The sequence below is a fragment of the Carettochelys insculpta genome, chromosome 6, assembly GCF_033958435.1.
Source record: "Carettochelys insculpta isolate YL-2023 chromosome 6, ASM3395843v1, whole genome shotgun sequence".
In the NCBI taxonomy this organism is placed as follows: domain Eukaryota; kingdom Metazoa; phylum Chordata; order Testudines; family Carettochelyidae; genus Carettochelys; species Carettochelys insculpta.
In genome coordinates, this window is record NC_134142.1 from 12,395,909 (window position 1) to 12,423,133 (window position 27,225).

The 27,225-nt window shown below is 45.4% G+C and overlaps 1 protein-coding gene across 1 annotated transcript in view; it reads right to left on the minus strand.

Annotated features, from left to right (window-relative positions):
- Positions 1–1,262: 1,262 nt before the first annotated feature.
- ARMH4 (armadillo like helical domain containing 4) overlaps positions 1,263–27,225 on the minus strand; it is a 97,994-nt gene continuing 72,031 nt past the window's right edge. The window contains exons 6-8 of the mRNA XM_074997383.1: positions 13,375–13,406; positions 2,377–2,511; positions 1,263–1,534 (exon numbers count right to left, since the gene is read on the minus strand). Coding sequence (XP_074853484.1) covers positions 1,466–1,534; positions 2,377–2,511; positions 13,375–13,406 — 236 coding nt within the window. The 3' untranslated portion in view covers positions 1,263–1,465. The remainder of the gene's footprint in view (positions 1,535–2,376; positions 2,512–13,374; positions 13,407–27,225) is intronic.

The window sequence follows — 27,225 nt, forward strand, 5'->3', positions numbered from 1 at the left end:
CGCCTTGATTGCCTTTCACCTACATGCAGCTCACCCAAGCAACTTTTCAACCTGGGTCCACCTTTGCTCCAGTCTCAGCTGCCTTCTGGCCTGTGCCCACATTCCCAAGCTCATGTTCTACTCACAACCATGCATGCTGCAGGCCTGATGGCCTTCCCCGTTAGGCCATGTCTCCCAGCCTTGACTTCCCTCCTGGGGCCTTTGCTATCTATGATCACATGTTCCCAGCCATGGCTGCCTAGCCTCCTACAGCCGCATGCACGGCAGTCTCGTGCTGCCATGACCAAAGCGCATCTGAATCTGGTTCCAAAGTCAGCTGCAGGTGAGGTTCTCTTCAGCATTCAGGAGGAGGAGAGTTGATTTTGCATAGGCTGACAGCTCCCTGGGCTGCCCGTTGGTCTCCTGTACTGCATCCCATTTGCTTTCCCAGTCAATCAGATGCCAGGACAATACCACAGCACTATGCAGCTTCCACAATGCAGTGAGCCACAGATGTCTGTGACCCTTGTAACAGCTGGTTACCAACTGAGAAAACAGACACTCATTTATCACTTCTCTCATACTGTTAAATGGGCAGAGCCCTGCCTTAAAGGAGAACTGTGCCGAACAATCAGACAAGGCCCTTACGATGAAAACTCTAACCTGCCTCTTCTCTTTTGCCTGCTTGACATTCAAACTGCGCACCCAGTGAAAATGAAGAGAGTCATGCAAAAAGCATCCGAGCCTTTGTCAATGTGCGTGCGGTGGTGTTTGTTGTGCTGTTGTAACGCTGGTGAAGGCGGCTCTGCACGTTTAGGCTGTGCATCATGTTTTGTTGCCATTTCCATACATTTTTGCTAAACACGGAACACAGTTAAGGAGCGGGGGAGGATTTTCGGAAAGGACAAGGAGATTTGGGCCAAGAACGCACAAATGAGTCTATTATTACATCTCTAATTGGACTGCTCTTGGGCATCTCCCTGTTGTCAAGGGAGGCGGTTCAAGTGTGCAGTTTGTTAATTAAGCAGAACAGCTAATTTTAGCCCTGACAAACTTTAGCTCCAGTAATGTAACATTTACAGTGAACTAATCGGACAGAAGTCATTCTCAGTGAAGGTTTCCGTCCTCAAATTAAGTAACAGCAATAATTATGATTAGTTACCATCAGTGGGAACAAAAATATTACACCATGATAAAAACAAAGCAATCATCCGTAAGTATCAGCTCCAGCTGTGACAACGTATTTTCTGCATTTCAATGAGGTGCTTGGGGAGAATGTGTAACCTCACTACAGTAGAGAAATAAACATCATTGCGCATTACATTTAGAATACAACATGCCTGTTTTGCCAGGGTGTATAAAGCACTGCCCGGTGGCAAATGGTGGCGGATAGCAGCGATGTAGCACAAACGCTTCCTTTTTGCTCCCCTCTTTTGCCTCTGCCCCCCAAAAGTCATTGGCTATCACAGCAGGTCTGCTGTCAGATTCAGAATTCATCTTCAGAGCTGTCAGCTAAGAGCATTACACGATCTTGCATGCTGTTGAACTCCCTCTGCTAAAGAAAAGAAACATTACACAGGTTCAATCACGGGGTAAAAACTCGGAATTCCTTCATCACCCGCCCACTCTAATTAATCTAAGCCAAAGCAGCATTTCTCAATCTTTTTTTTTTTTTACAAAGTACCCCTTTTAAAAAAATGAACAGTACCTACAGTTTTCAGACACTATTTTTTGTACCATTGCAACACATTTCTTCTACTGTATCAGAGCAAATTGTACTGCAGTGTAGAATTACTAGTAGATTTAGCGTTCTGGAACTTCTGAAAACATTTTCTGAATAATTGCCTGAATATTACAGAGAAGTGGTTCTCAGCCCTTCCAGATAAGGAGTCTGATGGGAGCAAGCAAGACCACAGTTTCACCTCACTTTTAAAAACTACTTGCTTCCAAAAAGCAGACCTTAAAATACAAAAGTGTTGCAACACATTATTACTGACAAATTGCTTTACCTTCTCATATTTACCATAAAATTGTAAAATAAATGAATCAGAATACAAATATTGCATTTAAATCTGGGTGTGTAAAACACAGAGCTGTGCAAACAAGTTATTGTATGAAATCTGTTTCTACCGACTTCGATAAGGCTTTTTATGTAAGCCTGTTGTAAAACTAGGCAAATAGCTAGATGAGTTAATGTACTGCCTGGAAGATCTCTAAGTACCCCAAGGCAGGGGTAGAGGTACCCCTGGTTGAGAACCACTAATCTAAAGCATTGGTCTGTTTCAACCTAAGCACAAAGGGCCTCCACAATTAACTTGTATTCACTGTCTGAACCAGAAATGGGAAGAGGCGAGTGGTCAAGAGAGCAGATCTGGGTTTTCTTTGCAGGTGCAGTACCTTTCTTTTGTGTCTTTTGGAGCCATTTCTCCTTCGGCGATTCATGATCTTAATGCTGTAAAGCGCTCCCAGAATAAACAGGGCTCCAGCTATCCCGACCCCCACAGGAACCAGCATCCCAGACATATATCCTGCCTACAAGAAACGGAGACAAGCACGGCAATACAAAAGAGACAAGCAGTTCACGGTTGTTCTTTTTCCAATATGGCTGCAATGTATTTTTGGGTTTATTTTACAGTATGTTCCGAAACACCCCTGAAAAAAGTGGGAAGGGCTCACAGGTCTTTATAACACCACCTACCTCTTGTCTCTTGGTTCTCCTCAGTAGCTCTCCAAGCGCTTTCTAGGGGAGGAATCAAGATCCCTTTTAAAATGTATGGAAACACAGTGATCTAAATGGGCAAATCTGAAGGACAGACAATTTATCAGTGTCAGGGTTTGCACAGGAACAAAGGAGCTGCCAGACTGGTTCAGAGCCGAGATCCATTTACTCCAGTGTCCTGGCTCCAAAAGAAACCAGAGCCAGCAGCTTCAGAGGAAGGTGTAAGAATGCTGCAGTCGGCAGATGCGGGATCAGTTTTAGTGAAAACAAGACAATTGGCTTTCTAGCCTAAGGTCACTCCTACACTTTGGGGAAGATTATCTCAGTCAGGGTCGATCTTCTGGGGTTTGATTTCACGCATCTGGTAGAGAAGCGCAAAATCAATCTGTCTGGGGTCTGCAGTCAACCCCGTACGCCTCAATATTGCGAGGAGTAAAGGAGGTCAACAGGAGAAACCCTCCCATCAACCTCCCTCAGTGAGGACAGAAAGGAAAGTCGATTGCAGATATGTCTACTCTAACTAGGCAATTGCCGTAGCTAGAATTACGTATCTGCAATCGACTGTAAGGTCGAGTGTAGACCAAGCGTAAGGAGAGACTCTTTGGACAATACCCAGCTGATTGAGGCGTTAGCACTGCGTTCGGCTTGGTGGGACCTGAAGATTGTGGCAGACTACATGAGTTTCCAACAATACCTGCACCTCATGTGTTTTAAATCCCTATGTGAGTCCAAGCTCTAAACGGTCAAGTTCCTTTAAAAATTCTGGGCTAAAGTCACCACCGGTGTATATGGCTCCGCCTCCACTGACATCACTAGCGTTACCTGAGTAACATGGTGTGAATTTGCCTCTTTGACTTTTTAAGGCTGGCGGGGCCTTAGGGCTAGAATGACTCTTCCCTCTCTCACGGGCTCTAACCAGCTATGCTCCGACGACTGAACAGGGACAGTTGTTGCAATTAAACACGTGGGATCAACAACAGTCACTGCAGTTCCATACACGTAAGAAAGGAAATAAACAAGGCACAGGATTGCAAATGCTGTGACGTGTTGCGACTGTTACCATCAGCCAGAGAGATGGTGTGGGGGACAGAAACCCCATGTTGTATGCCTGTAACTAAGTGGGTGTCTGGATGGGAATTTCCACAGTCCTATGACACGGTGCCCACCATGGCCCTGAAATGAGAATGTCCCAAAGCAATGTGTGCCTCAGTCAGAGCGCAGAATTAAGGAGCCTGGGCTCAACCAAGCTCCGGGCAAGGACAAATTATCCACAAGCTTTGGTTCCTCATTTGAGCCCATGGTTGTTCCTTTGTGCACCCTGGTGCGTGGTTAATTGCTCACTACTGCATGCATAAAATGCCTTCTTTGAAAGCGTAGTGCCCCTCAGCCAGGGTAACTTCACCTTCCACCCAAAAGGCCTCTGCCCCACTCATGCCAGGGTGGGACCACGCCTGTATGTGTGTGTAACCCACACACCTGCTGCATGTCCCACTTACTCACAGTCCCATGTAGTGGCACCTAGACCCCTTATACAGAGAGAGACCAAGGCTCCTCTACAGCCTTAGCTGAGAGCCAGCAGCCTTTTAGCTCAGCCTGTAGAGGCTCCTGCACTGAGCTCCAGAGGTCCCACCTTCACGTCTGCCTGTTGGTTGTTACACATGCACAGGCACGTTTGAGTGTGGGTGAGGAGCATCTTCTGTTCTAGTTTCAGACTGGCCAATGTGAACAGATGTGCTGTGGACGCAACAGAAGGGCGATGGGACCTAGGTTTAAACTGACCCAGTGGCCTAAGACTTCCAAGCCCAGAGGAAAGTTATTCCAGCCCAGCAGCTGAAACAGTGGCTGGAGAGGGGCTATGCTGCAGCCTGAGACTGGGGAAAGAGGGTAAATCCTCAGTTCCATCCCATTCCCACCTAAGACCTGGCACAAAACCAAGTTACTCTGCCTTTGTGTGGGGAGGGGGGAATTTCCTGCCGCATAATTAAAGTGGACAGTACTGTGCAAGTAATGGAATGCTGCTATGGCAGCTGAGATGCAACATGTCACCCAGCCAAGAAGCAAACACCTGCTGTGAAAAACGCAGCTTGGATAACCTAATTTAAATTCACTATTGATTATAAGCAAATTTACATTGCCTGGGAGTTTATAATGCAGGAAATGGCCAACAACTAAACCAAAAAAATATGAATCTTTTGGGAATAACTGCTAGATTAAAAACAAGTGTTTTAAAATTGCTCACTGTGTTATATTTTACTGTCTTAAATGAAAATTAGTTTATGTTTTTAGTGGTCCTGTGGTTTGGGTGCATGGAAAATTTTACATGCCTTGCACACACAGCTTAGGTTGTGAGGTGCACCAATGCTAGTGTAAGTATTCAAAACGGTTTTGACACAACTAGATGGATTCACGTGCAGTTCAGAGGCCTGCTGAAAATATAGGCCCTTCAGTCCTGGTCCTCATACATTTGCAATCACATACATTCAGCTGAGAGAGTCTTAAGCAAAAAGAACCTTGCACATGCTTCTGAACCATGATTGGTTTTGTGCCACAAACCACCAAGTGGAAAAAGCTATTCTGCAAGCATTAACTATGTATTTTAACCTGGAGAAGGAAAATCCAATACTTCCCCCCAAGAAAGAAGTTGTTGGTGAGAGTTGATTTATACATTGCCCACATCATAAAACCGTCTTTATATTATGTTTTACCAGGGCTGTTACAGGAATGTAGCCATGTTGGTCCCCAGATATTAAGCGACAAAATGAATGAAAGATGCTGCCTCACCTACCTTGTCTGCTACAGGAATAGCTTTTTCTCATACAGGTTGCACCTCTTAAAACCAGCATTCCCTTGTCCGGCAACATCCTTTGTCCAGCAGGGGGGCAGTGAGGCTGGGCTGGGGACAGCTTCCCCTGGCAGCTCCCCATGGGGGACTGGGGCCACAGTGCCAGCTACCTCTGGCAGCCCTGTGCAGGGCACCGGGGCCACAGCACCAGCTTCCTCCAGCAGTCCTGTGCGGGGAACTGGGGCCAGAGTGCTGGCTTCCCCCTGGCAGCCCCACACAGGGCTGGAGTGCTTGGGCTGGGGACAGGGGGCTGGCTGTGTTGGCCCACTGTGGTCGGACAGCCTCAGCAGGAAGGTCTGCAGGGGGAAAGGGGGCAGGTACCAGGGCATTAACCTTCCCTGGTCCAGCAAAATCCCTTGTTCGGGACCACTGATGTCCTGAGGGTGCCAGACCAGGGAGGTACAACCTGTCGTAACACCTTTACCCTTACATCCCACATCCCGAGGAGCGTGTTTGCTGGTTCTTGGCACTCCCGGTTGCTTGTTTAATGACACATTACCGCATACTGCACACACAACCTTTAAGAACAGCCCCCCTGCCAAAGAAAAGACAGCTGCCTGCCTTCACATTACTGCACAAGGAGGCCAGGAAGAATAACAGCTAAATGACAACCTTTCAGTGAGTTAAAGTGCCTCAACTCCGCGACCTCAGTAATACAGGATGGGCATTTCTATTCCCAGAACACTGCTGTGAGTGCAGACACTGAGGAGAACTTAAAACGCTTGTTTTTAGCATTGGCCCGGGTGCAGCTTCTACCCCAGAAATGAGCGTTTATTCTGTGTCAGAATTCGAGGGCCAGCCACTGCTCTAGCAAATCTGAGCTCCTAACCAGAGCTCCCTCATGCAGTTGTGACTCAGCTCTGTATCCAAACGTCTCAATCCTGGCCCCGTGCCATCCTTGCTGTTATACACAGTGAGAAAGCCCAGTGGAGGGCAACAAAAATGACTGGGGGGAGTGGAGGGGGGTTGGCACACATGACTCATGAGGAGACTGAGGGGTTTGGGATTGTTTAGTCTGCAGAAGACAAAAGTGTGTGTGTGTGGGGTGGGAGGGTTGATAGCAGCCTTCAACTACCTCTCCAAAGAAGGTGGAGAGAGGCTGTTCTCAGTGGGGACAGATGATAGAGTGAGGAGCAATGGTCTCGAGCTGATGTGGAGAATAGTCTAGGTTAGATGTTACATAAAAAAACAAACACTATTTCCCCAGGAGGGTGGTGAAGCTCTGCAGTGGATTACAGAGAGAGGCGACGGAATCGCCATCTGCAGAGGTCTTTCAGTCCTGGCTTGACAAACCCTGGCTGGGATGATTTAGCTAGGATTGGTCCTGCTTTTAGCAGGGGTTAGACTCAATGACCTCCTGAGGCCTCTTCCCGACCCTATGATTCTATGAAATCCCTCTTCGGGGCAGCTGAGTAGCCACTCCTTTGCCCCCAGCCCTGGAGGAGGCATCTGACTGCTCCCATGAAGGGGATGTTCTGCACATGGGCCTGCCTGACTCCACAGGGCTTTGAAGGATCAACAATGTAGGACCTTAAAGAGGCCACATACTCATCACCCTGCATGCTGGCTGCAAGTGGGATGGAGCTAGCTGAGGCAAAGGAATCCCTCAGGGCATGTGGAAGAGGGGAAGGCACCCCCATGAACTCTAATCACCCCAAAACCTAAGAGCAAGGGGGAGAGGAACGTCAGATTAGTGGCCCCTTATCTACCTGACCCCTGTGGCATTCCACAGCCTGTAAATGCCTCCCAAAGTGGTTCCACACAACCGTGGCATGCTCCCTTCAGCACAGGGCCTGAGCTGTCAGCTGTCTGCTGGGCAGGTGGAAAATGGGGAGAGGAGGCAATAAGGGGTTCACGTGGCCAGAATTTTGCCCCATCTCAGGATGAATGCAATCCTGAGCAGAGAAGAGCAAATATTAAGCCTAAATCTTATGAGAGGTCTCAACAGCAAAAAGGATAAAGGCAGGTAGGTGGTCTTATTTTTGGGTGGGGTTTTTTAGTTTTTTACTTGGAACAAACTGCAACTAAATAATATAACGTAGCAGAAAAAAAACTGTCACCGTGCAATTCCCATGTTCCGAGAGGTCTGTGAAAATAAGGCAAATCCCACCATAATATGGATGCCAATGGATGTATTTATTTTACGCACTGGAAAGACTATGGCAGTAAAACCAGGCTGGGGGCACAGTAATGAAATAGGGCAACCGGCTCAGTCGAGATCATAAAGAACAGAGCAATCCCAATCTGAAATTGCAAAGCAAGCCGGCCTCTGCAGCGGGGAATGGAAAAAGCTGGAGAGGGTGGGAGCTGCTGGGAGGAGAAAAATGAAAGCTGTACCCTGGGTGTGCAGAAAAAATGGTGCCAAGTCAGTGCAGTGTCCGGGGGTAGCTGTGGCATTGGCACGGACGTGCCACAGCCATTTGGGATGCTCGGTCTCTGTTTTCATCACGAAGAGGATTTGCTCCCTCCTCCCTTTCAGGCTCTGGGTATGCACTGGCTGAGTCCTAGGCTGAGATGCTTTGCTACAAAGCTGACACTGGACCCTGCTACCTGGTGCCAGCAGCCAGGCTCCTCAACATAGAGGGTTGGAAACTCACCTTAATCCCTGCACACACTCACTCTAGGAAAACAGCTCTCCCAACCTCTTCTGTCCCATTACATTGATGGGCTGGGGCTCTGACAGAGGGAGCTGGTGGGACTGGAGGATGAGTGTAAGTTTCCCCTTCTGCTCATTGGTCTAGGACCTGTGAGCATTCAGTCTGGTCTTGCCAAGGAGGTTTTAAGCCCTAATGAGTCATAACGTGTGTTTTAAAGAAGAGGGACCACTTGATTTACTCTTCTTTAGCTTCAGTTTCCTTGTCAACAAGGAAATAACATTTCAGTAGCTTCACAGCATTAAGGGACTTCTCCCTGGGCGGCATCTGAGAAGTTGTCTGAGTCCCACCCTGTACTCCTGGAGTCCATCAACAGCTGTCCAGGGAAGATAAAAGGTTCCATTGGCATTTTAGTTGCCCCTACAACCTCCTCTTGGCTTTGCCAGGTAATTGCAACTCCTCTTGAATGTGGAGACAGCAGCAGCTGCATGGTTCGCTCTCTCTCTTTCTCAGGGTGTGCCTGTATTGCCATTAGATCTCCAGCTGGCCTGTGCTAGCTGACTCAGGCCACAGAGCGGTTTCACTGCTGTGTAGATGTCCTGGAGACTGTGCTTTAGGGCCCTGGCTGCAGTCTAGGCCCACAAGTCCACACTGCAATGAAACAGCCACACAGCCACAGCAGGGGCCAGCCACGGGTGACCAACTGCAGCGTGGACAAGTAGAGACACATCCTCAGACTGTGCTAAGAGAGGGATTCACAGCTGTGGTCAGGCCTGAAAGGAGAGGAAGGGAGGGCAGCAACCAAGAGGATAAGGGTTTAGAACAGGCACCTGAGCAGTCCCAAGGGGGCGGAGGGGGAGCGCTGCACTGGGACAGATGAACACACAGCACTAATGTTGTGCCCTAGAACCATCATGCCACCCTGGTCTGTGCGTGAGAATGTATATGCTTCATGGAGGTACTTCCTCTCAGTCTCAGGTACAGCAACCAGAGCCCAAGGCACAGCACTCTCCCTGCCTGAGGGCAGTGTCACTGTCAGAACAGAGGGTCTGCAGTCCCCCCATCCCCAGCAGCCTGCCAGGGAGACAAAAAGGAGGGGTAGAAATCTCAGCCTTCCCAGCAGCCAAGAATGGAAAGAAAAATGTTCCCTTCCTCCGTCCCTCCCACAGTCTCTTACCACCCAGGTGCTGGAAGAAGGGGGAGAAGCTCTCCATTCACATCTCAGAGATTCACTCTTCTGCACGCAAGGGGCAGGGGAGTACATTACTTTGATCCCCAGGAGCAACTTAGAGCAGCGTCAGGTCTGTTCTACTCCACGTGGGCCTCAGGGGAGCGTTCCTGCAGCCAGGGATCACGAGAGCAGAAGAAGATGCTCCAATCATACTCCCTTTCTTCAGGCCATGCCTTTGGCAGCCCCCATGAACTGGGGCTGGGAAAGACGCTATGGTAGCTAGTGATGTCCCATACCAAGGAATTTCCCAGCTGATCAGTTACTTTCCACCTAGTTTGCAAGCATAATTACTTTGTTGTATGTGCATGTGTGAAAGAGAGAGAGAGAGAGAGAGAGCATCATCGTCTGCCAATGAAGCGCTAGATCAGGTTCTGCTCTCAGTTATACCTGGTGGTTTCAGTGAGTGTATTCCAGATTTACACTAGCGTAAAGAGCAGCAGAATCTGGTTGTTGTGCTTTCATGACAGAACATCCGTTATGACTAAAAACCATGACATCACAATACCGCATTGAATTGTTAGTCTACAGCTTTGTGCTTCTTTGTTCTACGCTGTTCAATGACAATGTCCCTTTGTTGGGTTCTATAATATGATGATAAAAATTCACTCAATCTTATTTCAACTTTCTATAGAAGTCTGCTTTCCTTTTCCATTGTTAGGATGAGGGAAAACCCTAAGCCCTTTCTTAATTTTTTTTTTTTTTTTTACAATCACAGAATCATAGAATGCTATGACAGGAAGGGACCTTGAGAGGTCATCAAGTCCAGCCTCATGCCCTCATAAGTACTGTCTAGACCATCCCTGAGAGACATTTATCTAACCTGTTCTTAAATATCTCCAGAGATGGAGGTTCCACAACCTCCTTAGGCAGCTTATTGCAGTGTTTCACCACCCTGACAGTCAGGAACTTTTTCCTAAGGTCCAGCCTAAACTTCCCTTGCTGCAGTTTAAGACCATTGCTTCTTGTTCTATCCTCAGAGGCCAAGAAGAACAAGTTTCTCTCTCTTCCTTATGACACTCTTTTAGATACCTGAAAACCCCTTAATGTCCCCCCTTAATCTTCTTTTCTCCAAACTAAACAAGCCCAATTCTTTCAGCCTTTCTTCTTACATCATGTTCTCTAGACCTTTGATCATTCTTGTTGCTCTTTTCTGGACCCTTTCCAATTTCTCCGCATCTTTCTTGAACTGCGGTGCCCAGAACTGGACACAATACTCCAACTGAGGCCTAACCAGTGCAGAGTAGAGCGGAAGAAGGACTTCTCATGTCTGGTTCACAACACACCAGTTAATGCATCCCAGAATCATGTTTGCTATTTGTGCAACAGCATCACATCATATTTAATTTTTGGTCCACTATAACCCCTAAATCCCTTTCTGCCATACTCCTTCCTAGACAGTCGCTTCCCATTCTGTATGTGTGAAACTGACTGTTCCTTCCTAAGGGGAGCACTTTGCATTTGTCTTTATTGAACTTCACCCTGTTTACTTCAGAACATTTCTCCAATTTGTCCAGATCATTTTGAATTATGACCCTATCCTCCAAAGCAGTTGCAACCCCTCCTAGCTTGGTATCATCTGCAAACTTAATAGGCATACTTTCCATGCCAATTATCTAAATCATTGATGAAGATATTGAACAGAACTGGTCCCAATACAGACCCCTGCAGAACCCCACTTGTTATACTTTTCCAGCAGGATTGAGAACCATTAAGAACTACTCTCTGAGTACGGTTATCCAGCCAGTTTTGTACTCACCCTATAGTAGCCCTGTCTAAGTTGTTTTGCCTAGTTTATTGATAAGAATATCATGTGAGACTGTATCAAATGCCTTAGTAAAATCTAGGTATACCACATCCACTGCTTCTCTCTTATTCACAAGGCTCGTTATCCTATCAAAGAAACCTATCAGATTGGTTTGATGTGATTTGTTCTTTGCAAATCCATGCTGGCTGTTCCCTATCAGCTTGCCACCTTCCAAGTGTTTGCAGATGATTTCCTTAATTACTTGTTCCATTACCTTTCCTGGCACAGAATTCAACTGACTGGTCTGTAGTTTCCTGCGTTGTTCTTATTTCCCTTTTTATAGATGGGCACTATATTTGCCCTTTTCCAGTCTTCTGGAATCTCTCCTGTCTCCCATGATTTTCCAAAGATGATAGCTAATGGCTCAGATACCTTCTCCATCAGGTTCTTGAGTATTCTAGGATGCATTTCATCAAGACCTGGCGACTTGCAGACATCTAACTTTTCTAAGTGATTTTTAACTTGTTCTTTTTATTTTATCTTCTAAACCTACCCCTTTCCCACTAGCATTCACTATGTTAGGCATTTCTTCTTCAGACTTTTCAGTGAAGATCGAAACAAAGAAGTCATTAAGCATCTCTGCTATTTCCAAGTTTCCTGTTATTGTTTCTCCCTCCTCACTGAACAATGGGCCTACCCTATCCTTGGTCTTCCTCTTGCTTTTAATGTATTTATAAAAAGTCTTCTTGTTTCCCTTTACATCCGTGGCTAATTTGAGCTCATTTTGTGCCTTTGTCTTTCCAATCTTGCCCCTGCATTCCTGTGTTGTTTGCCGATATTCATCCTTTGTAATTTGTCCTAGTTTCCATTTTTTATATGATTCCTTTTTTATTTTGAGATCATGCAAGATCTCCTGGTTAAGCCAAGGCGGTCTTTTGCCATAATGACCACAACTTCCAAAAGCAAGAAGTAACCACTGTGGTCACCTAATTTTGTCTGACCTCCCACACAACAGAAGCCATAAAACTTTCCCAAAATAACTGCACCAGCCTAGACTTCTTTTTTGCTGAAAGTCCTAATTAAGAACATAAGAACGGCCATTACTGGGTCAGACCAAAGGTCCATTTGGGTCAGACCAAAGGTCCGTCTAGTCCAGCATCCCAGCTGTCGATAGTGGCCAATGCCAGGTGCCCCAGAGCGGGTGGACAGAAGACAGTGATTAAGCAACTTGTCTTGAGCTTGACTTGACTTGTCTCCTGCCATCCATCTCCAACCTCTGACAAACAGAGGCCAGGGACACCATTCCTACCCCCTGGCCTTTTATGGACCTAATCTCCATGAATTTATCTAGCTCTTCTTTGAACTCTCTTATAGTCCTAGCCTTCACAGCCGCCTCTGGCAAGGAGTTCCACAGGTTGACTGTGCGCTGTGTCAAAAAGAACTTTCTTATATTAGTTTTAAATCTGCTGCTCATTAATTTCATTTGGTGTCCTCTAGTTCTTATATTGTGGGAACAAGTAAATAACTTTTATTTATTCACCCTCTCCACATCACTCATGATTTTATATACCACTATCATATGCCCCCTCACTCTCTTCTTTTCTAAACGGAAAAGTCCCAGTCTCTTTAACTTCTCCTCATATGGGACCCATGCCAAACCATTTTAGTCACCCTTTTCTGAACCTTTTCTAATGCCGAAATATCTTTTTTGAGATGAGGAGACCACATCTGTATGCAGCATTCAAGATGTGGGCGTACCATAGTTTTATAAAGGGGCAGTAAAATACTCTTTGTCTTATTTTCTATCACTTTTTAATAATTCCTAACACACTGTTTGCTTTTTTGACCACCACTGCACACTGAGTGGATGTTTTCAGAGAACTATCCACGCTAACTCCAAGATCTCTTTCCTGATTAGTTGTAGCTAAATTAGCCCCCAGCATATTGAATGTATACTTGGGGATACTTTTTCCAATGTGTATTACTTTACACTTAACCACATTAAACTTCATTTGCCATTTTGTTGCTCAGTCACTCAGTTTGGTGAGATCTTTTTTTTAAGTTCTTTACAGCTTGCTTTTGTCTTGACTATTGTGAAAAGTTTAGTATCACCCACAAACTTTACCACCTTGCTACTTACCCCTTTCTCTAGATCATTTGTGAATAAGTTGACTAGGATTGGTCCTAGGACTGACCATTGGGGAACACCACTTGTTCCCTTTGAATTGTCTTTAAAATAAATCAGGGAAATAAAGAGCTTCCTACCTTATCTTTTAGCTTTTCCATCCAGCTTCTCACTAAAAGAGGAAAGGGAAAAAAAACCAATTAGTGCTGCAATTCATATATCTAATTAATATAACAGATATAACAGTCTTGTTTGCAAACAGACACAATAAACTTGACAGATGGATAGCACATTCTTTGGGTTTTATGTTTTCCCAGTTATTAAACAGACACAATGCAGCAAATCACCCAGAAAACAAACGTTAAAAATTTCCGGTTGGCAGGAGATGAATCGGGACTGTTCTGCCCAATCCAGGCCTTGCTAGACTCAAGAACGAAAAAGAAAAGACGAGGGTTCTAAGTTTGGTTCCCTCTCCTCCCAGAACGCCTAGCGTTTGGAATGGGAGAAAACCGAGTGATGAGCAGTCGCTTGTAGATTCTCCCAGCAGTGTGGCTGGCTGCATCTGTTGAGCTCTCTCAAGCAGAAGGACTCTTTTCTGTCAAAGGTTAAGACTGAAAACTCCTCTTCTCCTTGGGTTGACAGATAGCTCTTATGCAGAGGGCTACATTCTGCTTGTTCGCAGGGGAAGTGCTAGGAGGGGACAGCATTTCAAGCCTCTTCTTATTCCAGCTGTGGGTGATCAAGGCAGGATGGTGACCTAGAACCCCTGAACACCATGCTCCAGGTCCACCTCCCTGAAGGGCCATATGCTGTGCCTTTCACCAGCATGCTTCATGAGCACTACTCAGCATGAGCCCTCAAACACCCCTGAGGCAGTCTGGCAGATGCCTCAGAGAAATCCACTCAGCCCCTTCAACTCCGCACACATCCATAAAAGGCAAAGGGACCGATTTGCCCCTTAGGCTGGAAAGGCTGCACATCAGGAGGTGTGCGCCTTGCCCTGCACCATTTGGTAAAGTGCTGGGTATGTCTGCAGAGCTACACAAATCTTTATTAAAAGTATTAATAAATAACAAAGTCGCTCCAAACCAGAGCCATGCCAGAGCCAGGGTTCTGGCCACCAAGGGCAAACAAAAGGGGCCCTGTCTTCTGGTCATGTTTGAAAAGCACATGTTGCAAACAGTTTCTGAAAGGTCTGTTATTCCTGCTGTCCACTAGTTTTATCCTTTAACACGCTCTCATCAGCTAGGCTCTATTCAAGGTCCCCGTTACAACAAAAGCAAATGCCCTCCAGTTTTTCAAAGGGACATTATTAAGGGCCCAAAAGCAAGCTATCCCGCTGTGTAGGAAAGATAGAAAATATGGAAAAAGACTGACTTGGCTTAACCAGGAGATCTTGCACGAGCTCAAAATAAAAAAGGAATTGTATAAAAAATGGAAACAGGGAAAAATTACAAAGGATGAATATAGGCAAACAACACAAGAATGCGGGAGAAAAATTAGAAAGGCTAAGGCACAAAATGAGCTCAAACTAGCTGCAGGCATAAAGGGAAACAAGAAGGCTTTTTATAAATATATTAGAAACAAGAGGAAGACCAGGGACAGGGTAGGGCCACTGCTCCGTGAGGAGGGAGAAACAGTAACAGGGAACTTGGAAATCGCAGAGATGCTCAATGACTTCTTTGTTTCGGTCTTCACTGAGAAGTCCGATGAAAGAGTGCCCAGCGTAGTGAATGCTAGTGGGAAAGGGGTAGGGTTAGAAGTTGAAATAAAAAAAGAACAAGTTAAAATCACTTAGGAAAATTAGATGTCTGCAAGTCACCAGGGCCTGATGAAATGCACCCTAGAATACTCAAGGAGCTGATAAAGGAGGTATCTGAGCCATTAGGTATCATCTTTAGAAAATCATGGGAGACAGGAGAGATTCCAGAAGACTGGAAACGGGCAAATATAGTGCCCATCTATAAAAAGGGAAATAAGAATAACCCAGGAAACTACAGGCCAGTCAGCTTAACTTCAGTGCCAGGAAAGATAATGGAGCAAGTAATTAAAGAAATCATCTGCAAGCACTTGGAAGGTGGTAAGGTGATAGGAAACAGCCAGCATGGGTTTGTAAAGAATAAATCTTGTCAAACTAATCTGATAGCTTTCTTTGATAGGATAACGAGCCTTGTGGATAGGGGAGAAGCGGTAGATGTGGTATATCTAGACTTCAGTAAAGCATTTGATACGGTCTTGCACGATATTCTTATAAAAAAACTAGGCAAATACAATTTAGATGAGGCTACTATAAGGTGGGTGCATAACTGGCTGGATAACCGTACCCAGAGAGTAGTTCTTAATGGTTCTCAATCCTGCTGGAAAAGTATAACAAGTGGGGTTCCACAGGGGTCTGTGTTAGGACCGGTTCTGGTCAATGATTTAGATATTGGCATAGAAAGTACGCTTATTAAGTTTGCACATGATATCAAGTTGGGAGGGGTTGCAACTACTTTGGAGGATAAGGTCATAATTCAAAATGATCTGGATAAATTGGTGAAATGGTCTGAGGTAAACAGGATGAAGTTTAATAAGGACAAATGCAAAGTGCTCCACTTAGGAAGGAACAATCAGTTTCACACATACAGAATGGGGAGAGACTGTCTACGAATGAATACGGCAGAAAGGGATCTACGGATTATAGTGGACCACAAGCTAAATATGAGTCAACAGTGTGATGCTGTTGCAAAAAAGGCGAACATGATTCTGGGATGCATTAACAGGTGTGTTGTGAACAAGACACGAGAAGTCATTCTTCTGCTCTACTCTGTGCTGGTTAGGCCTCAGCTGGAGTATTGTATCCAGTTCTGGGCACCGCAGTTCAAAAAAGATGTGGAGAAACTACAGAGGGTCCAGAAAAGAGCAACAAGAATGATTAAAGGTCTAGGGAATGTGACCTATGAAAAAAGGTTGAAAGAACTGGGCTTGTTTAATTTGGAAAAGAGAAGACTGAGGGGAGACATGATAGCGGTTTTCAGGTATCTAAAAGGGACTCATAAGGAGGAAGGAGAAAACTTGTGCTTCGTGGCCTCTGAGGATAAAACAAGAGGCAACGGGCTTAAACTGCAGCAAGGGAGGTTTAGGTTGGACATTAGGAAAAAGTTCCTAACTGTCAGGGCAGTCAAACAGAGGAATAAATTGCCAAGGGAGGTTGTGGAATCTCCATCGCTGGTGATATTTAAGAACAGGTTAGATAGACGTCTATCAGGGATGGTTTAGATAGTACTTGGTCCTGCCATTGGGGCAGGGGGATGGACTCGATGGCCTCTCGAGGTCCCTTCCAGTCCTAGCGTTCTATGATTCTATGATTCTATGAAAGGGTCTTCTGAGAAACTCATCGGTACTGCACAGTTGCCCTAGAAGGAATGTGTGAAAAGCACGAGAATTGCTGCTGATCCATCCCCTGGCTGCTACATTGGCCCTGTGATGGACTTAATTCACAACAACACGGAGGAGTCTTTGCAGATTTCTACTGCACTGATACTGTGCTCCCAGCAGAGGTTGCCATGCCCTCTTGTGACAAGAAACCTGCAAAGCAGATCAGGGTGCAGATGTTAGTGAGGTGAGTTAGTCAGAGAGCTACTGATTTCAGATTCTAATGCAATCGCAGCCCCAGGAAGGCTGAGTCCACCAAAGACCCACCTATCTCACTAAAGGGACTTATGCCTGAAATTATTTTCTGAGTCAGCTGGTCATGTTTGCAAATGCAAATGCACTAATAATTCCTTATTCTTACACACAATTACAGGAAGGTCATGCAGGGTTACTGGGACTATCAGAGGCACAGAGCTCATAAAAAGTGACCCAAAGGGATGGTGCTTTGCCTGGTCTCCTTCCCCCTCCCAAATATTTTCTGCTATTATACCTGTTGGTTCAATTCGATGGATCATAGGAATCATATGAGAATGAGTTGGGGACAAGCTACTCATGTAGTCAGCTCCATATATCTACCACTGCTCAAAGCCCAGATGTGGTGGTGAAAACGCCTGCGGTCACTCAACAAGCTACACTAGCCAGTTGGCTGTTGCTCCCACTGAAGGTGCTGAGCTAGCAGCTGTGACCAAGTTATAGAAGAAAGACCATGTGCTCATAGGAAGACTCAAGACTTTGCAGACAGGTTTTGTCCATTGCAGACATCGGTTTTGTCTACGCTAAACAGCTCAGCTTTTAGACCCCTGGTTGTGTCTCTACAGCCATGTCGCTGAAAGTCAGGCAGTGAAAGTCAGACTCTTTTGCCAATAAAATACTTCCACCTCCAGCGAGGGGCACTAGCTTTGTTGGCAGAAAAGTTCTCCTGCTGACAGAGCTGTTCACACCAGCACACATTGTCAGCAAAACTTTTGCCTTCCAGGGGGTGTCATCTGGAAGTTTTGTCATTCATGGATGCACAGCCATACTGTCCATTAGTTTTATCCTTCAACACACTCGCATCAGCTAGGATCTACTCAAGGTCCCCGATACAACAACAGCAAATCCCCTTCTATAAAGGGACTTCTGAGAAACTCATCGGTACTGCACAGTTGCTCTAGAAGGAATGTGTGAAAAGCACAAGAAGTGCTGCTGATCCATCCCCTGGCTGCTGCATTGGCCCTGTGAGACATAGCCTTATACTGGTGTGCAGCCAAGGGATATCCAAGGAGCTCTCCAGGGTGCTGCACCAAAACCAGTCTGTTTTTGGACTTAAACAAGCAGTCCCCATGCAGGCTCATTTCAGCTGGATTAGAGACTTTTATTACCCTTCCCCTTTGGGAAGGAATACATGCAGCCTCACTTGGAGCATTACACTAGTCGGGGCTTCGCTAGGTCAGTCAGGGAAGTTCCTGGAACTTGGTGTGTCCTCCTAAGTGATTTATTGTTTTAGTTACAAACACATTGCAGGTTTATGCTGTCACCACCTACAAGAGTTTGTTTCCTAGAGTTAAGATAACTCAGCCATACCAAAGAATTAAACCCTGCTCAGCGCCAGGCACTATGGAGTTAAACATCAAGCTAATTTCAAAGAACTGAACACAACCAGCAGTGGGTGCACCATTTATTAATTCTACTGGCAATGCCATATTCATCCACAGGGCACGGAAGACAAAATGCTTGGGCTTTGGGACATCTGCCATAATTTTAAATGAATATCTCTCATAGGTAAGAGGCACTGGATAGTGAAAAAAACAGTGTTTTCATCCAAGTACAATTAGAATGTTTTGAAGAGCCTTCAAGGGTCCACTTTTTCACTGAGGAAGAGATTGGACATGTTCATAATTTTGGATGTCTGGGTGTTCTTTCAGGTACCGCTTCCCCAAGCTACATTAGACTCCAAAAGTCATCTGGCACATTCTGTTGATAGACAAATACCTGATTTATAAAAGATACCTCTTTACAGGGCATCACTCCAAAGATTTCATTTGCAGCGTTAAGTCTGCCTATTGTCATATTTAAAGAGCACCAGTGAAGGAATGTGTTTACAAGACACCCCAAAGAGACATAAAGCATCAGAATGTTATGTATTATAGACCATGCATGAACAAAGAAAACAGGAGTATGAAAGAGAGATTAACAATGGACAAAACATGAATTCACAAGTGACCTTTTAAATAACATGCAGGTACAGGTTGAACCTCTCTTGTCTGGCACCATCTGGACCTGACCAGTGCCAGACAAGAAAATCTGCCAGATGAGGGGAAGTCAATATTTTCTAGCACATTACCAACACTTCCACTGCTTACTGGGCTCTTAGAAGACATTTAGAGGTAAATTGCAGCTAAATAGCAGCACAGAACACTGCGAACTGGGACTGGTGGCTGTAAACAAACTTTGTGGGATGAAGGCCACATCCATGATAAACGGTCATCCAGCTAACTAAAATCATGCCAGATTACGGATGTTGCTCGAAAAGAGAGTTCTGGATTAGAGAGGTTCAACCTGCAGTAGATAAAGAAATATTAAGAACATAATGTTTGATAACTTTGCAGCTGCAGCCTTGTTTACCAACAATTACTAGCATATGAATTCATGCTTTGTCTATTGTTAACTTCTGATTTGTTTCATTGTTTGTGTCAAGGCCTATGCAGATGGGGCAGGAGTGAATGACCATTAAGTCTATCAGTTAAAAACAGGGATAAACAAACTGGGTGGGAAGAAATAAGACCCAGCACAGACTTTGTTGTGATTATTAAATTAAACTAAGCCATTTTTAAAGGTTTGTCTCAATCTCAATAGTGTCCCTTTAATAATCAATATCTTATGTTAACATAGCACTTTCTGTACCAAAACAACTGTACAGCGTGTACAAAAATGTAGCCATGTAAGAAATGTGGAAATCTTCAGCAAAGAGGTTAATCTGGAGGAGGCAGATATCATATCCAAATAAACTGTTCTACTTTATGCCAGTGGGAGAGAGCAGGTGCAGATATTCCCTGTGACTCAGGAAGGTGTAATTTATACCTCCTTCCTCCCAAAAACACACACACACACACACACAGATGCCTCTGTCCCCACACTTTTTGTGGGTCTCAAAACCAGTATTTAAGGAGTACTTGCTTTGAATTGGATTCCCTTTAGAATATTATGTTAAGCAAGGGAAACATAGAAGAAAAAAGTCATGGCTACACACTCCCTGCACTGTATCACTACACTACAGGGTAACTTTCACTTATACTGAAAAGAAAATTCTTTGTTGCATCATATTTCATGGAGTGGAAAACGAAAGGTAAAGCAGGTGGTATCTGACAGACACAATCGCACGGGCAAGTTTTATTTAGAAAACAAATACATGAAAAAAAGCTGGCAAATTTTCAAATGAATTCTGCTAAAAGAGTTGCACAAAGTAATAAGAACTGATCTTAATTTGATAAGCTGTTTTACTAAACCTATTTTTATGCTAAATGCAGTTATTGACTAATGAACTCAAACTAGTATTGGAATAGGTCCAAAATAAAATTCAATGCACATTTTGAACCGATTTAGCTGGAAGGAGTAGGCATATATAAATACAGCTCATTACAGCTTTAATTACACTAACTTGCCTTAATGCAAATTAGGCACAAAATCCATTTGTTACCTGTTTTTCATAATAACTACATTGCAGTAAGAATCTCATGAATAGAATGACCTACTTTCTTGTAAAAGAACAACAGTTGAACATCTCTCAAGCAGCAATTAACGTAAGAGCATTTGTAGCAGTTCTTAGAGAGGAGTCTAATACTTCCATCAGGCAGCGGATTGTACAACATTCTAATCCCCACTTTCAAAGACTATTAAAGTTTTATTCTCTCACTCTTCAAAAAAAAAATACAAACATGTCTGCTGAGATACACGTAGGTTGAGATAGGCCCCAGCTCAGCAACGTACAGAAATAGGTGCTCAAGTACCTTGCTGAACTAGATAAATTCCTGGAGGTAGGTCCATCAATGACTATTAGCCAGGATGCGTGGGAATGGTATCCCTAGTCTCTGTGTCTCAGAGGCTGGAAATGGATGACAGGAGAGGGATCACTTGAGGATTACCTGTTCTGTTCATTCCATCTGGGACATCTGGCATTTGCCTCTGCCAGAAGACAGGATACTGTGCTAGGTGGGCCTTTGGTCTGACCAAATATGGCCATTCTTATGACCAGCGCTTGGGCTCTGTGCTGCCCATCCCACGTGGTAGGTCATAGAGAGCTCTCATATGGGTGGCACCTCCTGTTGCTATCCTAGGGATTAGCTCTGGGTAGGTGTTGCACCGTCCCTTGGCAGTGTTGTCGCCTGTCCTTGCTCACCCTGTGGCTGCTCTCACTCCCAGAGCTGCAGTGTCCTGTTTGTGGCTTGGTCCTCTGGCCAGGTCACAAATGTCCTCCCCCTCTGGGGAATCAAAGTCCTTCCAGACCAGCTCTCTAGCTGGTGTCTTTTATACTCTGTGCCACTTCCCACTGGCTGGTGTAAAGGCAGGGCCTGGGTTCTCCAACTAGGTTCCTGCCCCCGGACCTCCTAACAAGCTGCCAAGGTCTGTACAGTTCTATCCCTTTCTGCTGTTTCCCTGGACTTCTTCCCACTTATCTGAAACTCCGCTCTTTCTGGGTTTGCCCAAGCTCCCTCCTCTAGGGGAGTGACAGTAGATTACTTCGTTCCAGCCTCTTCCTGCCCACATCTCCGGGGCTTTATACCCCTCCTGGCCCCACCCAACTAAGCCCATTTCCAATCAGGGGCCTGCTCCCTATCTCCATCTTCAGGTGTGGCCTGGGCAGTTAATTGACCCATTTAACTACTTTAGCCCTGCCAGGCCTTGTACTGAATGAGCACTCCAACACAGGGTCTCCCAACACGGGCTTCAGTATCTGTGTCTACACGTGCACGCTACTTCGAAGTAGCGGCACTAACTTCGAAATAGCGCCCGTCGCAGCTACACACGTCGGGCGCTATTTCGAAGTTAACTTCGACGTTAGGCGGCGAGACGTCGAAGTCGCTAACCTCATGAGGGGATCGGAATAGCGCCCTACTTCGACGTTCAACGTCGAAGTAGGGACCGTGTAGACGACCCACGTCCCGCAACGTTGAAATTGCCGGGTCCTCCATGGCGGCCATCAGCTGGGGGGTTGAGAGATGCTCTGTCTCCAGCCCCTGCGGGGCTCTATGGTCACCGTGGGCAGCAGCCCTTAGCTCAGGGCTTCTGGCTGCTGCTGCTGCAGCTGGGGATCCATGCTGCATGCACAGGGTCTGCAACCAGTTGTCGGCTCTGTGGATCTTGTGTTGTTTAGTGCAACTGTGTCTGGGAGGGGCCCTTTAAGGGAGCGGCTTGCTGTAGAGTCCGCCCTGTGACCTTGTCTGCAGCTGTGCCTGGCACCCTTATTTCAATGTGTGCTACTTTGGCGTGTAGATGTACCCTCGCTGCGCCTATTTCGATGTGGTGCCGCGCAACGTCGAAGTTGAACATCGACGTTGCCAGCCCTGGAGGACGTGTAGACGTTATTCATCGAAATAGCCTATTTCGATGTTGGCTTCACGTATAGATGTAGCCAGTGTGAGCTAGTACATCCATGCTGCAATTCCACCACCCTTCCAGCCTGAGTCAGCTGACATGGGCCAGCCGCAGGTGTTTTATTGCAACATAATATGCCCCAAGAGGTCAGCCCCACATCCCTAGTGTTGAAAGAAAGCAAAGAAAGCTTAGAGCCATCTCTCCCCTCATCTCACAAGGTATGTTCAATGCATAAAGGTCAAACTCCAGCATCTGGACCATGTATTCCCAAGAATAACTGCTTTGGGTTGGTGTTTTCATTATTTTTTAAAATGTTATTTATTAGCTCTTCTAATTTCAAAGTTATGCATAAATGATAACGCACCCCTGCAATAAGCTCCTATGATCTGATGCAGTAGAGCAGACTTCCGATGCTGGATAGCCATCAACTGCATGCAGAGTTTTTGAATCGAACAGCATGTGAACATACAGCCATGCCCTAGGACAGTTTATTTGCTATTATATTAATAATACTTATGTTATTCTTGTCTTTTCACCAACTGGAACTTTCAGAGTGATTTCCTGCCTCATTACCTTGTAGATTACAGCGAAATACAAAGTATTGATTTTATCATGATCCCATAGACAAATCCAATTGTAGTTCTTCAGGGGGAAATGACAGAACTGTTAGATAATTAAAAAGCATGTTCTGTCCAATTACTTTGAGTATACAATTATAGAAAGTAAGACTGATAATTGGATAAGCTGTTCTTACCATTGGCACCATTTGTTTAGCTACCATCGATTACATATGCAAATATGACCTCTATTATACAGAATTATTGATAGAAATAAATATTAGTATTCTGTTCTGATCTTAAAAGAAGAACATCAAAAAATATGAAAATGAAATCTACCATCAGACCACTAGAGACTGCCAATTAGATCTGTTCAAGATCAGCACATAATGTTGGACAATTTACTAAACTAGCTTTGTCTTATTGATCACAGTAACACATGGAGTGAATTTACAAATTTCTGCATGGAACAATTCTTTGTGTTTGGATTACTCAGACTGGGAATACTCAAACTAAACATGCAAGTAAGGGATCCTTAGAAGCTCATGTAGTTGGCCTAACCCAGTGGAGAGTCTGAATCACTGACTTCGGTGGGAAAAAAGAGTTAGGCTGGCACTGAGATCTTCTGAAAAATCCCAGGTATAGTATATAATTTTCACAGCAATTTATATAAAGCATTTTTATGTAACTGTCATTTAATTTATATCTGTATCGTATGTGTAATGATCATAAATACCCAAGAAAGCATGGATTTCGACCTGCATGTATGATTGGGCAAATCAACAAAGCTACATTGACAGGAGCCCCCTCCTCTCAGAAGGGACATGGTAACGAGGGAATTTGGAATATTCTAATGAGGCTCTCCCATGAATATGCACCACCTCATTCGCATAATAACAGCCACATGCGATTCGAAAGTGCCACTTATGAAACTCATGCCACCCATGTAGATGGTGGCCTTTTGAAAGGACCCCGGGGACTTCAAAAGCCCCTTCTTCCTAAAATCAAATAAGAAGATGGGGCTTTCACAGGCTGGAGGGTCCTTTCGAAAGGACCCCATCTACACAGGCAGCAGATGGCTGGCATTATGCTAATGAGGCACTACATATTCATAGCAGTGCCTCATTAGCATCTGCCGAAGTATCTCATTAGCATTCCCCTTTCAAAAGGCAGGGGCGAGCGTAGACATAGCGTTCATAAGGAATAGAGCTTATTTCAAAATAGGTGCTGTTAAGAGAGGGAGAAGAGCCTGTTTAGAAATAAGCCACAGTAGCCGTGTCTACACGTGCATGCTACTTCGAAGTAGCGGCACTAACTTCGAAATAGCGCCCGTCACAGCTACCCGTGTTGGGCGCTATTTCGATGTTAACATCGACGTTAAGCGGCGAGACGTCGAAGCCGCTAACCCCATGAGGGGATAGGAATAGCGCCCTACTTCGACATTCAACGTCGAAGTAGGGACCGTGTAGTCGTTGCGCATCCCGCATCATCGAAATTGCGGGGTCCTCCATGGCGGCCATCAGCTGAGGGGTTGAGAGACGCTCTGTCTCCAGCCCCTGCGGGGCTCTATGGTCACCGTGTGCAGCAGCCCTTAGCCCAGGGCTTCTGGCTGCTGCTGCCGCAGCTGGGGATCCATGCTGCATGCACAGGGTCTGCAACCAGTTGTCGGCTCTGTGGATCTTGTGTTGTTTAGTGCAACTGTGTCTGGGAGGGGCCCTTTAAGGGAGCGGCTTGCTGTAGAGTCCGCCCTGTGACCCTGTCTGCAGCTGTGCCTGGCACCCTTATTTCTATGTGTGCTACTGTGGCGTGTAGATGTTCCCTCGCAGTGCCTATTTCGATGTGGTGCTGCGCAACGTCGATGTTGAACGTCGACGTTGCCAGCCCTGGAGGACGTGTAGACGTTATTCATCGAAATAGCCTATTTCGATGTAGCATTCACGTGTAGACATAGCCAGTGTCTCCAATGGCTGCTTTTCAAAATAAGATCCATGTATTTTTAGACAATGTAGTTCAAAATAGCTAAGTGCTGTTTCAAAATGCATTTTTGTGAGTAGCAGAATTATTTCAAAATAAGCTATTTCAGAATAGCTCTTCCAGAATAGTTTAGTTTGAAATAAGGCTGCTGCATAGACACACGCCTAGTCACTCTGTGATTTGGCTTCCTTCCCATATAATGGGGATGATAACACCGCCCTCATGGGTGGCAGTTGAAGGCCGAGCTGGGGATGGCAATCCCCAGCCCCACCTCTTCTGCACAATCCTCTCAGCAGCCGTCTCCCCCACTACATGGAGCCAAGCCCAGCCCGATCCTTCCTAGCCACCTGGAGGGCCAGAGTGCCACACAGTGGCCATAGCCTTCCCCAGGTGTCCAGAGACTCAGACTGCTGTGCTGTGGCCCCAGCATTCCCTGGCATCTGGGAAGTGTAGGCAGTTTTGGGAAGGCAATGCCTTCCCTTGCCTTACAGTACTCACCGCCCAAATTCACAGGACTGCTGCAAAGCTAAATACATTATAAATCGTGAAGTGCTCAGATTGATGGAGATAGGACGAGATAAGTACTGCAGATTGAAAGGCTTGTTCTGCTGAGTCTCATAAAAATGTAACAACCTTTGGGAAAGATCAGAGGCTTGGATAAATCCACTGAACCAGCCTTATCTCTGATAAAGCCTTCTCTGGTCTAACATCAAGGATATTTTAGTCACCTCCCTTTACAGACAGGTGAGATTGGATGTGATTTGCAACCCAGGAGAGAAAAGGAGTTTTGGAAGCTACCTCTGAGCTCGCTTTTGAAAAGCGTCTCTGGGCAACCTACTCCCACATAAATTATTCAATGATTCCAGTAGTGAAAGCTCTGCACAAATACATAGGTGACAACACTGTAGATTAGACTGTCTGCAAATGTGGTCAGGAGTTTAAACATCACTTTTCCTCCTAAGCCAGGGTGCATACTGCAGCAGAGACCTTACATGATTCAGTGATGCTAATGATCCAAGACTACTGACGTGATCCAGCTTAAACAGGCAGGGTCAGCTTTAAATTGTGCTGTGTGCCTGAAGAGATGCAGTTAATTCTATACCAGGGAACTGAGGCAGTCCTGTCCATTCTTTCATTCTAGAACAGATGTTCTAAAGATAATGGACCAGGTTCAGAAGTGTGGTGTTTGGTGACAGACGTTAGCTCCCCTTGCAAGCTCCCGTGGATGTAAGTACACTGGCTTGACTCCTGTGTTTATGCAGGTTGTAACCTGCAAATCAAGGAGTCAAAGGAAGGTGTAAGTTCCCGTTCCATGCTGTGCGAGTGTCACAAATAGACATCAGGGGAGCCGGTGTCAGTATGGCTTAGAGCAGAGGTGTGCAAAGTGGGAAGAGTGTGGGAGAGTGTGAAATTCTGTAAGCACAATCGGCTGCTGGGTCTTAGTCTCATCCATCCCATTAAAAATGTTGAAATGTTCCTGTTTTTGCGTCTGTGTATTCACATTTCGATACTGATTAATAAAGTTCTTACATTCTACAGACATTTTCTCACACGTGCCAAAAGGGTTTTTTGAACATAACTGAAATTCCATTGGTTTGGATTACACTAGACATGTGGGGGGCAGATCCTGCTAGTTACAGGGACCAAGAGTTGGGCTCCACATTAAAAGTTTGCTGACCCCTGGCTTAGAGTGCCTAATGGCCTGATCCATAGGACACTGAAGTTAATGAAAATTTTTCTATTAATCCAAATAGACTGTTTGGATCAGAGCCCAAGTTAGGGTACAGAGATTTAACTGAGGCAAACGCTTTTGTACTAGATAAAAAGGATGCCCCATTTACAAATCATTTCTCATCAATTCACCTCTGCCTTTCACTGGCACTACGATAGTGACTTCTGAGGTACTGCTCCTGGTTCACCGTGAAGTAAGTGAAAAGAGCCTCAGGCTCACAGGGGATTATACTTGACTGAAAATTCTTGCTTCCGAAGCACTACCAAACAACTTATATGGGATGTTGGGGAAGGGAGAACTGAGTCCCAGGCCTTGGGGAAAAAAAGCACTTGGAGTGCTTTGCATCAAGCAACAAATAATGACTTGCTATTTAGTCTTCCTAATCCCTTCAAACTCTGGATCACATCTGCAATCTCTGTGGGGCCCCCAGAATTTGGGGAAGGGGAATATAGAGCAGTTTTCCATTTTTTTTAAGTACATGCATTTAAACTGGACACATGGGCCGTTTCTACACAGGCCACTTCCTCCAGAAGTGGCATGCTAATACTCGGAGTGAAAGATGCTAATGTGGCGTGGATGCAAATTCCCCATGCCTCATTAGCATAATGTCACGTGATTTGGAGTCTGGAAGACCATTCTTCTGGACTCCAAAACGCTGTGTAGAAGTGCAGCCCTGGAGGGGGTGGAGCTTCCGGAAGGAAGTCCTTCTGGAGGCCCCTTCTTCCTGAAAATTTTTGGGAAGA